This window comes from Protopterus annectens, chromosome 17.part0 (assembly GCF_019279795.1).
Source record: "Protopterus annectens isolate FY-2018-M chromosome 17.part0, PAN1.0, whole genome shotgun sequence".
Lineage (NCBI taxonomy): Eukaryota > Metazoa > Chordata > Ceratodontiformes > Protopteridae > Protopterus > Protopterus annectens.
Genome location: NC_056751.1, coordinates 341,855,729 through 341,869,760, shown reverse-complemented (window position 1 = coordinate 341,869,760; position 14,032 = coordinate 341,855,729). Strand labels below are relative to the sequence as shown.

Here is a 14,032-nt window from a genome sequence, read left to right as displayed (position 1 = left end):
GAAGTATAGGAAATTGGACCATATGGTATAAATATAGGACTCCCAAAAAAGGCTAAAAGGTCCAAAAGTGCACTTTACATAGATCAGTTCCAATCGCACAATGCAATTTGCAAAAAAAAAAAAACACCATAATCATTTTCTGTAGCTTTTATTTTATGTCTCACTTCACATCTGCATCCTCCATTTATACACATTCAGTAATTCAGGTATGCCACATTGTACCATGTACCCAACATTCACTTTCTATGTGTTCCTTTTTATTTGCATAGTCTCCCACTAAGACCATTATATAACATTTTCTACAGTCTTTTTGTTTAGACTTAACACTTAACAGATGTGTGACAGTCTACCACACTTCTGTTAAAAGATTAATCGGACATCTTTTTGGAGGTCTGGAGTGTGGTTGTTTTTTCCTTTGATGCTGCTGTATTTTAATGTTTGATAATTTGATAATTTATTACATCTCCCTTTGGACAACAGCTGTTTTATTTAATTTCCCAACATATGCCACATGCATGTTATTCACCACGCCTGCTTTTCAACTAATTTTTGCAGGAATTCCATGTATCCTAAATGCTGCATATCTTATTTTATATCTCTTATAAAATTTTTACAACTTAGTGCAACTGCAAAGGCTTTTCATCAAAGTGTTTCAAAAGAGATTTTTAATGATTTTATTTGATCTTTTTTTTTTCTCCCCCAGTGTCATCCTGATAGCTTTTTCAGTGTCCCACACCCATATTGCATCTATTGGCTACTCCATTCATCCCTGGACTATTACTGAATTTTATGCCAGTGTCATCATGGAACCTAAGTGTGTTCTTGGCAGTCTTGCTGTCCCCACCATCAGCCAGGGAAATTTCCTTTAAATCTTTTCAGGCCTGATGTGTGTGCTTGACTGGCTTCAGAGGAAGTGCAGTCAGCAGACTGCACTGCCCTGCCCTGCCTTCACATTTTTGCATGGTCCTGTTCCTTCAACTAAGGACATTGCAGCTGGCTTCCTGGCCTGTGCCCCACCCACACATCATCCTCCCCCAGGATGGGCATGCCCATCCTGCCTGCCACCCTGTCAGTCACCCAAGACATTAATTGAACCTGGGATGACTGAGCTGTAGTCAGGGCTTTATCTCTCTACCCCACCAGAGTGGTTTTTAATGATTTTATAGATCTTTGTCACTGCTTTTAAATTCTACAGTAGCCTGTAGTAAGTACTGAGACCCATTCCATTTAAAAACAAGTATATTTATTATACCATTTTTGGAGTAATTATCATTTTTTAATAGAGACACAAACATGCACATGCACACACTTTTTATGATGTCTAGTTTGTATCACATTTATTACCCTTTTTTGTTTAATCAAGTGTCAGTCACGTCTCGTACTTTCCATTAGTTAATATACATTTTTTTCCATCTGCTTTTGCATAATGTCATTTTTTTTAGAAATATTAGTTGCTGTTTTTGTTTAAGCAGCCACAATACACTTACAGCACTTCCATTAAAAAGTCATATTTCTTCATATGCACAAGTTGCTGCAGCTTGGTTTTACAACAATAATATTGCAGAAACTTCACAATCTTCATTATTATTGTTTGCCCTTTTTCAGTGCATTTGATACTGTATAACACTTGTTTGTTCTTTCATGATGTTTTAAGACTCGTTCTTTACCTTAATGTTATAGTTAAGTATATAGATTAATTGGGTCTCCTGGTAAGTAAACACTATTTTACTATGCACACTAATTCACTTTGTATTGAGTGGTGTAATGTCATTATTGGGGCTATATTAGAACACAGAACGTTCAAAATTTCCAGTGTTCTAATATCGACCCATTTTCAGCGAACGCTGAAAATATCAAAGAAACAGAAAACCAAATTATTTCCTTTGGTATTTTCAGCGCTGTGGTGGAAAGTTAGGGGTCGGGTTCAGGTAAGTGTGTGATTATGTGGATGTGAGGGTTAGGGTGGGGTAGGTGAGTTAGGGTTAGGGCGCAGGTGAGGTGACTGTGCGATAGTGACAGACCTTAGGGTTAGGGTTTGGGTTAAGGTAAGTGGATAGTTAGTGGTGTATATATAGTTTAGTGTAGGGTTAGGTGTAAGAGTTTAGGTGCATTTGTGTGGATTGCTGTTTGGTGTGCTTGTGTTGTGTGTATGTGTTTTGGAACAGCGAATGTTCTGTATATTCAATGTTTTAAATTTTCGATTCATAGGGTTCGATATTAGATTACTCAAAATTTTGAATGTTCGGTGTTCTAATATAGACCCTCATTATTGATGTCCTGTAAATTTAATTTCTAAATTATTGCTTTATATACCCTGATTTTCAAAAATCATACTAAAACATGTTGGCGTTGAAGTCATTTGTATGTCCTTGAATCATACTGTGTAAGACTTTCTGAAATATGAATAGTTTTGAATGCCTTTTTTTTTTTTATGCTTAAACTGTTTCTTGATATTCTGTCATACATCTCATGGGCCATTTTGATAACCATAAGTCTTTTTCCCCCCAGTCTGCCCTGGGATTCAAAAATGTTTTCTGTGTTGCCGAAGCCTTTACTACAAAGTTTTCTGCAGCATGTTCCATTAATTCAGAGACTGCTATCCCTTTACCGCTTTGTTAGCACTGGCCATAGCGTGGACATCAGTCTCACTTGTGAAGCTACATGCAAAAATGGGTAATGCTAATTAGCCGTGTGCTCTCCTCTGTTGCAGTGCCAATCGCCATTTCCAATCTAGTAGACAGAGTTATAGAATCTCTCTAAAGAGTTTTTATTTTCCAGCTTTTGACTACATATACCAGTTCATTCTCATGGCTTGATTGTGTCTCCTATCTTGAGTGCAGGTAGGTAGCGCTAAGCCAGCTTTGTGTGTGTGTGTGTGTGTGTGTGTGTGTGTGTGTGTGTGTGTGTGTGTGTGTGTGTGTGTGTGTGTGTGCGCATGTTGGGAGGTGCTTGTTACTATGATGTGTCTGCTGGTGGGGGAAACACGAAGTCGGTCAAGTTTGACATCACAGTTTAATTCAGAGACACAGTAATTAACCTCTGATTCAGAGACTGCAGCTATCACCATCGTGTAATTGGCAGACCTGTGTTAGCCAGTTAGCACAGGCCATGATAGTCTCTTAATCCTAGGGCTGGTGCACTGCACAGCAACCTACAGTATTGTTTATATCATTTTGCTAATGCCTGTTGCTGTCTGAATTTAGATTGTCCTTCCATATGTGAAATGGCCTAATCACTTCTGCTGTGTATTTCCACAAAATATACATGCTGAATACAGAGTAATTAATACCCAGGGACAAGAGTTGATACTGTAAATATCCGGTGTGCATTTCACTGTGTCAACTGCCCAGCTGGCACATTCAGGGGTTTTGCACATGCATGCTTTATACATGTCTGAAATGCAAGTATTGATAAAAGTAACTACAAACATTTAACTCCATTATGTTACTAAGTTTATTTTAAGTAGATTGATATGCAGCACTGGCTTTAATGATTTAAATGACAAAAAAGAAACATGGTAAGACCTCTTTTATACAGTGTTTTTTAGCAATGCAGTTTTCTTGTATGTGACGTTAGCCATCTGAAAAGAATCCCATAGCATTAAGGTCTGCCTGCCTAAATGTTCACTAGGTTAATAACTGCGAGGAATGGTGCATCACTTCCTGTGGTAAACTTGCTTCCTGTTTTGCAGTTTAGCCCAGGGGATTAAGCCTGTAACTCCTGGTTTGATTTACCTGTTAACTTTGTGATCACTCAGCCACACCAGTAGTCCTGGCTTATCACTGGGGATTAGCTGATTTAAAGTTACTACAATTAAATTAAATTTAATTAATCTTTAAAGATGCAACCCAGGGTCTATGTGCACTTTTATTACCATTGTAAAATGGGCAATGAGCAGTGGCCAGTCTGTTTTCTAATTACTCATGCATTAAATGTGTCCCTTGCACTGGGGAGAGCTAGTGCAAGCCACCTAGACCTCACATTAAATCACAGGTCCCACCACCCTCCCAGCCTTAAAAATCTCATTGGCAGTTATTACTTAATTTATGCTTTATTTTATTTAGTTAGCCTCTAAAGATGTTGTCCACCATCACTGAATCTCCTACTGCCCTGCAACAACTTGTTTCCATCTTCATTGCTACTTCCCCACTACCTGACATATATAACATATAGATTCCTGGACTTAATTATGCTACTTTTCAGCTTATCCTCTATTCTTCTCCTCCTCCTGTGCCATCTTTCATCCTACCATGGCTCAATAATATCTCTCAACATCTCTGTAACTCTGTCCCAACCACCTATCCCTACTTCCTCTTTACACTCTCCACACATTGCACCAAACCATTTAATATTGCCCCATACCTTTATTCCAAATGTAGACTGATTTAACTGCACTTGATCTCAAACCAAAACAAAATTAAGTGCAAGAATCCTCTCCAAAAAAACAAGTATGCATAATTCCCCAATATACTGAAATCCTTCAAGATGAACACCCTAATCTTGGCACCACCTGTCAGAATGAACACACAGATAATTCTCTCCCGCATACATCTCTAACACAACAGCTAATCCCCAACCCAGGTGATCTAATTTTACTGCAGCAAGTGTCAGAAGCATGAGACATAAAACTGCTGAATTACATGCCTGGATTACCCAACATAAGCCTGATGCTTTCACTGAAACTGGGCTTAAACCCAACTTAAATAACTCTGAAGTTATACCTCCTGGCTATAATATTATCCATAATGACCGTATAAAAAAGAAAGGTGGTGGTATTGCTTTAATATTCCACAACACCTACCACATTCCCGTTACAGCAAAATGATAGCAAAATTTACTTCAGCAGAGCTTCTTCTTGCTTTCTTCAAAATACACCATTATAAACAAATATGTAATGGACGGCACAGTGGTAGCATTGTTACCTCACAGCAAGAGGATCTCCAGCTTCATTCTCGGCTGGGGTGCCTTCCATGCGGAGTCTGCCTGTCCTCCCTGCATTCGTGTGGGTTTCCTCCGGGTGCTCCGGTTTCCCCCCACAATACAAAGACATGCATCTGGAGCGTTTCTCCGCGGGCCTCCACTGAAAATTGGCTTTGTTCCAAGTCAGACTTTCCCAGTTAACAAAATGTTAAATAAAAAAAAAAAGTATTACTGTCCTTTACATCCCTCCTGGTGACAAAACAGCTATACTAGAAGGTATTGTACACTGGATATCCATAACAATTCTACAAGAAAAAATACTACTGGGTGGTACGAATGTCAGTTGCTTGGACGTAAACTCTTAACTCCCCTACATCTAGCATGAACTTGTATGGTTTCACAAACTAATCCGTAGCCCTACACATTATAGCAAAGTATCAAATTCCCTATTAGACTGGATCTTAGTATTCGACTCTGTTAAATACACCACCACAGGTACAGTGTCAGGCTCTTTGTGATCATCTCCTAGTCCGTATGACCAGACATCTCACACATCTAGTTAAACAGCATGTTTGTAAAACAACATGCAACATTTCCAAGTTTAACCCAGAAATGTTCATTACTACACTATCATCTGTTAACTAGTACTTCCCTAAAATCCTCCCCTTAGACGATGCTGTAAATGAATTCAGTACAACTTTTCTAAATATCCTAAACAGTCTTGTACCTCCTAGAAGGGAGAGACAAAAAAACAAATAATACAATTTGGCTATCCAAAAAGACTAGAATGCTAATACAGGATAGAGAAATATGGGAAGAATGGCAATAATATAAAACATCCCAATATCTTAAACTTTCAGAATGCTTCACAATCATACTAAAAAGCAGATAAAGGAAGACAAAAAAAACTATACTATAACAACTTTCAGATTAATACTAAACACATCCCTAAAAATTTTTGGACACCCCATTAAATCTGAAATCACAGATCTACCACAAGGCTCTATCCTTGGCCCCCTCCTATTTTTAACATTTTCACCAACACCCTCTATACATCCACACAGCAGACCACCCTAATACAATACACAGATGATTCTACTCTCATTTGCACGTGACAACATGGCACACCTCCAAAAAAATACTCGAAGCTTTAACAGCCACTGAAACATGGTGTCGTAACTCACAACCTATGCTCATCCTAAAAAAGATCATACTACTATTTTTTTCACAAATCCCCCTTCATGAAAAATTAAATGCAAGTCCTTTTCTGGGTAATACAGCCATTGAAGTCACTTCTCATAGCAAATTATTAGGGTGATAGTGGATTATAATCTTACATTCAACCTGGATATACAAAATTGGATAAGAAAAACTCATCAAAAACTATATGCTTTACAGAACCAAAACCTTTCCAACTAAAACTACACTTGCCACTACTACTCACCTTCCCACTCTTCTTTATGGTGCTCCCATCCTTACTAACCTCTGGGCTTCACAAAGGTTAAAACTTGAACAATGCTTTAACAAAATTGCTAAATTTCTAACCAATAGCCCTTGCAGAATCCACCACTGTATAACGCTAAAAAGCCTGAATTGGTTAGAACTGCCTCATTATACAATGACCCCCCATTAATATTAAAAACGTGCACACTGATTGGTCAGCGTGTATGTTGTAAATCAGAGTTATAGTAATGGAAAAAGGTCCGGTCGCCCAGATTTTTTCCATTACTATAACTTTTTTTTTACAGCAATGGAGAATGCAAGATCTCTGTTGCTTCACACTGTCTCGCTATGTTAAACTCCTTTAACATAGCGAAACAGTTTGTAAAAAGCAATGGAGATCTTGCTTTCTCCGTTGCTTTTTCCCACAGCTCTGATGTATTGCATAGGCATATGCATGCGCAGTACATCAGAACTGCCGCAGAATACCAGACAGCTGTGGAAAGGCAGCAAGAAGGCATTATACAATGCCATTATTTAAGAAAAGTAATTCATTTTTTTTCTTAAATAATGTCATTGTATAATAGCAATAACCCACGCCTGGGTGTGGGTAATGCTGGATTGATTTACCCACGGTTGGCATTGTTTGGCCACTCGGGCTTCACCCTTGTAACCAAACCACACCAACCGTGGGTAAATCCAGCATTGCCCACACCCAGGCGTGGGTTATTGCTATATTAACTAACACATGCACAGCTTCTGACCACCTATTAAATTATCCAGCATCCATCTGCTTGTCCAACACTAAAAACTATTCTATACAACTATGTTCCCAGTCGGTCATTGCAATCCAGTGACCAAAAATTCCTTTCTACAAACCTATCGGATCTGCTGGGCAGTGTATGAACTCGTTCAAGATAGCTAAGGCATGGAACACCTTACCTGTATCTATTAAGTCAATACCCTCCCTTCCATCTTTAAAAACCACTCTGAAGCACTTCCTAGCTAAAATCTGGCTCTATTCTTGCTTAAAAGCAGGATAAACTATGTCCTTAAATGTGAACTAGTATCTTTCCATTCCCTTTACTTTCTCTTCTTCACTTCCTTACTACTTTTATCTGGCTCTCTAAATGTACCATAAGCCAGTGTTTCCCTCATTTCATATTGGAATTCCTGCTTGTATTAGACTCTTACATTAAATTTCTCTACAAACTGTGTAAACATTCTGTAAATATTGATTGCCATACAACGTTAAATATTAAATGATTGCCATATAACTTGGCTTGATTCTTAAACAATGATTTTATATTGTCTCATTATTTAAACTGCAGAGGTTTTTTTTTTTTTTTTGAAGATTGCAAAATTATTATTCTTAAAATGTTTTGTAATAATTTAGAGCTTTTCTCCCTAGGCCTTTAGGCATCTGTTGAAAATGGGCTTCTACCCAGCTGCACTTTCCCGGTAATCAAATTTAAATAAATACATTTAACCAAAAAGGAGTGGGTGAGGAGTTTTAGAAATAGAAAAAAAGCCCAACTTTTACCACAAACTATAAACATGAAGTTACTCCTAGAAGGCCAGTAAAAGTGTGCGTTTTTTTAAATATATTCAACACACCCCCAAGCTATGTCAAAGCATAGCATTTTGTTCTGAAAATGTAAACATGCCATCTTTGGAGCATCACAAACAGATGTCTTTGAGCCTGTGCCTCAGAATTACTGTGGGGTGAGGTAACATCTATATCATGCATCTCCTTCCTGCCTTATTGCCTGCTATCGTATGCTATGACAAACTAAGCATAATACATTAGTAACATGAGTGTGACACACTGACTGCTAACCATCTGAACTAGGCTAAATCTCCTTAGACAAGTCTAACTGGATTGGTAATGGTTAACCATGAAATGGGCAAGGAATCTCCCTTCTCAACAGAGTAATTTTGCAATGTACAGGCAGTCCAGATATAGGGTGAAGCCATAAAAATGTTTGCCTGATGGGCTAAGTAAGAGACGCAGGGTAAGTAAGAGACGCAGCAGAGATAAATTCTATGTTAACTTCTCCTGAAATATTCTAATACCAGTTAAATAATTTAAAAATGATTTACTGATCGCACCCTACAAGCCTATTAAAGCAATGACCTCCAGATTTACCTCTGCTATAAAAGTATTTGCAAACGTTAACTGAAGACTAATAACTTCAGAATTTTATTAAATTAAATGAGCGGGGTGCGGCTAATACTATACTTGTTGCTGTTGTCCACAGGAAGTACAGTGGATACTTGTGATATGCAGTGACTAAGTGACTACATTCTCAGATGTAACCCATGTCAATAAGATGAAACAAAGTTTTGTAACATAATATATATACTGGCTATAGACACAAATGTAAAGCAGAGTAAGTAAAAATGTTCAGATATATTAAGTGAAGACAAATTCACCACAGTAGCGGCGAATGCTTGTTATACCTGAGCAAATGGTTTCTAATCTTTCCAGTATTCAGTCACTATTTGAAGGATGTATTGCTGTCTACCTTGCACCTGTTAAACTTCTGGTTACTGATTTACTTACTTTTAGGTTTGTGGACATATTGTTTGCATTCCCCTTTCCCATTGCATAAATGCAAAATTATTATCCCTTTCATTTGAAAGCCCACAGCACCTCCAATGGAGAATACATTTCCCTGTGTTTATCATTTTCTTATCTGTAATGGGCCCACTGCACTTCAGGAAAACAAACATTCCCCCAAAGTGACCACCTATAACCAGAGTGCAATTTCAGCTGTGCATTATTGCACAGCTGAGCATCACCCAAGTGGAGGAATCCCCAAGGTAAAAAAGCACAAGCTATCAGGCATGCATCCTACTTGGATAATGGCAGATGTTTCTCAGTGGTGTGAGGTATGTAGCTTAACATCACACCAGGTAGAAGCTGCAGACTTGTTCTGCTAGGTCACAGGTCTTTAACTTTGTGTCTAATATGTAAGCCACAGTACTTTTATAAATGTAAATGTGCCTGTCTATGTCACAAGTGATAATTCAATAAAGGTGTTTAGAAACAAATGTATGTTATAACAATATAATAAAGTTATGTTTGTGGTACTGTGTATGGAGTTGTGGGCCCATGTTATGAAGTTTCATTTAAGTAGCCCAATTCAAGGATGCCTTTAAAATGGGTGCTGAGCATACACAGCATAATCTATTTGTTCCTTTTCTGCAGTTAATTGTACATGCTGTATTTCTCTTGAATCCTCACAGTAAGACGATGTCCGGTTCGATTCTCGGCTAGAGCGTCTCCTGCATGGAGACATGCTTGAATGGGCGTACCTTCGTTGAAGGTTGTGTGTCAGGGCTGGTAACTCGGCACATAAAAATCAACTACCAGTCATTAGCGGACCGGAGTTCCGCTGTGGAGACCCCTAACTGGGAAAAGCCGAAAGACACAACAACAACAACATTTTCTTACCCTAGATGAAGGAAAGGTGACCATAACAACCTTTGAGCATCTTAAAAGTGGTGCAGGGTAGCATAGTAAGTTAGTAAAATTTATTATACTATCAAAATGTACTGCCCACTATTGTCCATATTTTGCCCTTCTAAAAGCAAAATGCATATTTCAAATTTTGGCACATAGGCTGTATGGAGGAAAATCTGATCAGCCTTTCTAAGCACCTTTAATTTATTTATACTAACTTTGTCATTATGTAGTCATTTGCCTCTGGTATGTTTTTCTAGAGCTCAAGCTTTTTATAAAGTTCTCTGTCTCACTACCCATTTTTTAAACCCTGCCACTAGTCTGATTTTGTTTTGTGTTTTTCCATGCATAGTCAGTATGTACTATAGGGTCTTGTGCTGCCTAGAGACCAGACTCAGAGGGATTTATAGCCCCTTACAATTTTCTTTCATAATTTCTCCCTTGGGTTTTTGATAGGTATAATAAGTGAATGTACAGAAAATTAAGGACAAGCATTTCTGATTACATTTCTCTGTACATTTGGCTTTTCTCACATATACAGTAAAGTCATACAAGAGCCAAAGCTACCTGTGATTTCTGTACAGATATGATTTCTGGAAAGGGTTTCTATCATAATTCGTCCCGGTCATGTTTTAATTCATAAAGTAAACTACAGAAAAGTAAGCTTTTTTAAATGTCCGTTTCTTCCTTGCTGAAGCTTGCTTTTTCTTTTGTGCTGTCTATGAAATGAGTTCCTGCAGTTCCCTAAGCTAAAGCTCCATAGAATTTCTGGATAGGTATGATTTTTCAACAAGATGAACATCCAAACATTACCATATAGCAAAGGCAATAGCCATTTTTACTTGGAGGCGAAGAACATTCATTGTAGTAAATTGAGATTCTGGCGAATCCCTAAATAGTCTGGCCTTTTTCCTAAATTTGATTTACCAGCATCCTGCAAAAGTCCTGCCAAGAATAGTATACTGCAGTGTGATGTTATGTAAGGCTGAAATATAGTACATAACACATGGCTTATGGAGTACACTGTTAATGTTGTAGTACACTGTTATCATTGGAGTAAACTCTTTAACATCTTCTCTTGCAGAGGAAGATACCAGATCATTCTCCCTTGGACTCCAGACACTGCGATCCTTGAAGGTACGTTGCATGTGATATAACATTCATTTTACTCCTAGTGCTGATATATAATGTGCCTTAGCAGAGACTTACCAGTCTAAATCTTTTAGTGTGTCATAGATATGGAAAAACGACAGCTAGTTTTATGGAAGACAGAAAAAGAAGAAATTCCATTTGCTGATAACCAGTCTACAATGCATAAAGATAAGTAAGTGTAAGTACCAGGGATACATTTTTACTTGTTTGTCTTTCTGTTCTTAAGGGTGTTGCAGCTAGCATATACATACCGAGAAGGGAAAATGAAGTGAACATCTGTAATTACTTAGACTATTTTCTTTCCTGTACAAAGAGTAAAACGGTCACAAAGACAAACCAATTAGTAAAAACTACAGAAAAACCTAGCTAGAGTTTTCACTGTGCTTTTGTTGCACATTGAGCTTGGAGGAATGTAATTTCGTTCAGCTGTGCATTTTTGTGTAGGGTCTGAATGACAATAAAGTTACTTTGACTTTGAATCACTCAGTGAAAACTGTAGCTTTGCTAGATTTTTCATGTAGTTTTTACTACTTTTTTTCCTGTGGAAAATGATCTGAACTACTATAGTTTCACTAATGTAATCAACAATTAAAACTTCAGCGTTGTCATGGGTATGAGTTTGAGATGTTTAATTATTGTAGATATGACATTTTTATTCCTATGTTTTTAGAGGTTAAACATTCTGATGGATATTATTAATTATACCTCAGATGCTGTGTATCCACTGTTAATGTGGTGCATCAGAATATGCAAAACAGTTCCAGTATACACTACAGCCCTGTAATGGTCAGAGGAAGCTAAAAGCAAGATTGTCTTAGTTTTATGTATTAAAAGGAGTACATATGATGACTGACCCACTTTCTGATGCACTCTTTCTCAAAGGGTTGTTTAGAATTAATAAACAATAGCATTTCTAACTACACCAGTATTTCTAATATTAACATGCAGCACTACTCAAGGTTGTCCCCCAGAACTTAATTTAGATTTAGTTACTTGCTTTCTAACTAAACCTAGCATACTCTGAAAAACACAGAAATTTTGTCAGTGTCACTGAATCCTGTCACTTCCAAGTCCTCCCCAACCTGATGGAGTCCCCTTCCCATAAGGACTGCTGCAGCTAGCCAACTTGCACATAGCCTCACAAAGTTCTATTTGCACCATAATGTTTGAAAGTCATCTATTAGCTCTTCACTTTGCATTAATCCAGCTGTCAAGGGTAAACTATTGGTCAAAGTTAACTCTTTTTTTTATGCCATTAGCCAAGTGTGTTTTTAATTATTGAAGGTTTGGGTAATTGGACTTCTCTATAGATCTTACCCGCTTGACTGTTTAGTATAGTCCATGTTTAAATACTGGCTGCCGTACATCTAAGTTCCGTCGACATAGAAATTGAAAGAAATCATTTTAACTTTATTTTTAGATTGTACAGAGTGGTGAACAAAGATGGCACATTTTCATTCCTGTTCTGACTTCTCTCTTTATTCCAGGCTACTGGCAATCTAAGGAGAGTGAAAGGCAGGGAGAAGACAGCTGCTGACATGTACAGCATGTTCCGCTGATTTATCTTCGACTTCTTTTATGAACAGCAGTACGGTGTTATATTGCAGCTAACTCCGCCATCTGGGGTACTTTTGCTGGATCTGCTAGGCTTGTGATTTTTGCCTTTGATAGAATTATGCTATCTTTCAATAACTAATTGATAACTATGGAATGTTTTCTTTTTTTTTTCGCAAGACACCTAGGGCTTTTCTAATAAGGTATCTTATTAACACTTACTGTGATCTGAATGCCTCTAGATTTTAATATAGTATCTGGTGAATAACTGATTTTTGGGACAAACACTAACTGTACCATAGCAGACTACATTTGTATTATGTACATTTAACTTCAAATTATATAGTCTGGAAGTAGGTACTGTATGTTGTGAAATGACTGCCATTAACACTGTTGCTGCAGCAAATAGCCAAATATGTTTTTCAACTGTTAACAGATGCATCTTGTTACAGTTATGACATTTGCTACTGTATTTGAAGTTGTTAGTTTATAACTATCACAGCTGTAAAATAGTATGCTCACTTTCTAAGGGAATAATGCACGGTTATGTGATCATAGTTTTTACTTTGTACAGCATATTTTGCTAAAACAGCACATCTTCATTGGAAGAATAACTGCTGTCTTTTTTTCTACCAAATATATATTTGTGTGCTATGATGGATGCATTAATTCCTCTTGCACAGTCTGGGTTAATACTAAAAAGTAATTTAACTGGAAGTTAATTTATGTGAATTCTATATTTTCATAGTTCTAGAAACAGCAACTTTAATCAATAACTTAAATGTCTTTTAGTTGGGTTACCAGTGATGTTCCAAATTTAATAAACATCCACTGGGGTGAAACCTCACAATGTCACTTGCTGCATCCAAAAAGGAAGAGTGTGTTCGTGGTTGTAGTCTACTGAAACCTTACCAGCGATATCCATTTTAAAAACCAAGGCTGCGTCTTGCAATGTCAGATACCTTGCTTCTGTATCAGCAGGAGGTCTTTACTTTACAGTTTTTGCTTGCAACTGAAGTTATCTCCAAATTGACATTTTAGAAGCAGAATTTAACGATTACAGACTAAAATAAATTAATGAGCTGTGAAAGTAACCATTTAAAATGTTCTTATTTTATTTATTTATTTTTAAGTTGACCATTTACATTTGGTGCTCATTAATCCTTCTACTTCATGTGTGAATACTTCATCATATGCTGTGATTTTTATTCTCGCATGGTTCTAGTAATGTGCTGTTTGCTAAAGAACCATTGCTTTATACTGCCATCCATTTTTTTTCCAGTTTGAGATGGGCTACTTATCTGCTGCAATTTATTGTGCTAAAATCTACTTCAATATGGTGGTCTGCACAGTATTGTATGTTCTGTCCATTATATCGCAAACTACCAAGGAAGAGATTTGTCTCTGTGAATTGTATATCTGTTGAATTACATGTTACTTTTATTTTTTCTACAGTTCAAAGAAATTTGGTGAATAACCACAATAGTGGCATATTTC

At 37.3% G+C, this 14,032-nt stretch overlaps 1 protein-coding gene across 1 annotated transcript in view; it reads left to right on the top strand.

The window, feature by feature from the left end:
- Positions 1-13,629, top strand: part of NRIP3 (nuclear receptor interacting protein 3) — a 251,519-nt gene extending 237,890 nt beyond the window's left edge. The window contains exons 5-7 of the mRNA XM_044059765.1: positions 10,914-10,966; positions 11,056-11,153; positions 12,469-13,629. Of these exons, the coding sequence (XP_043915700.1) occupies positions 10,914-10,966; positions 11,056-11,153; positions 12,469-12,484 (167 nt within the window). The 3' untranslated portion in view covers positions 12,485-13,629. The remainder of the gene's footprint in view (positions 1-10,913; positions 10,967-11,055; positions 11,154-12,468) is intronic.
- The last annotated feature ends 403 nt before the right edge of the window (positions 13,630-14,032 follow it).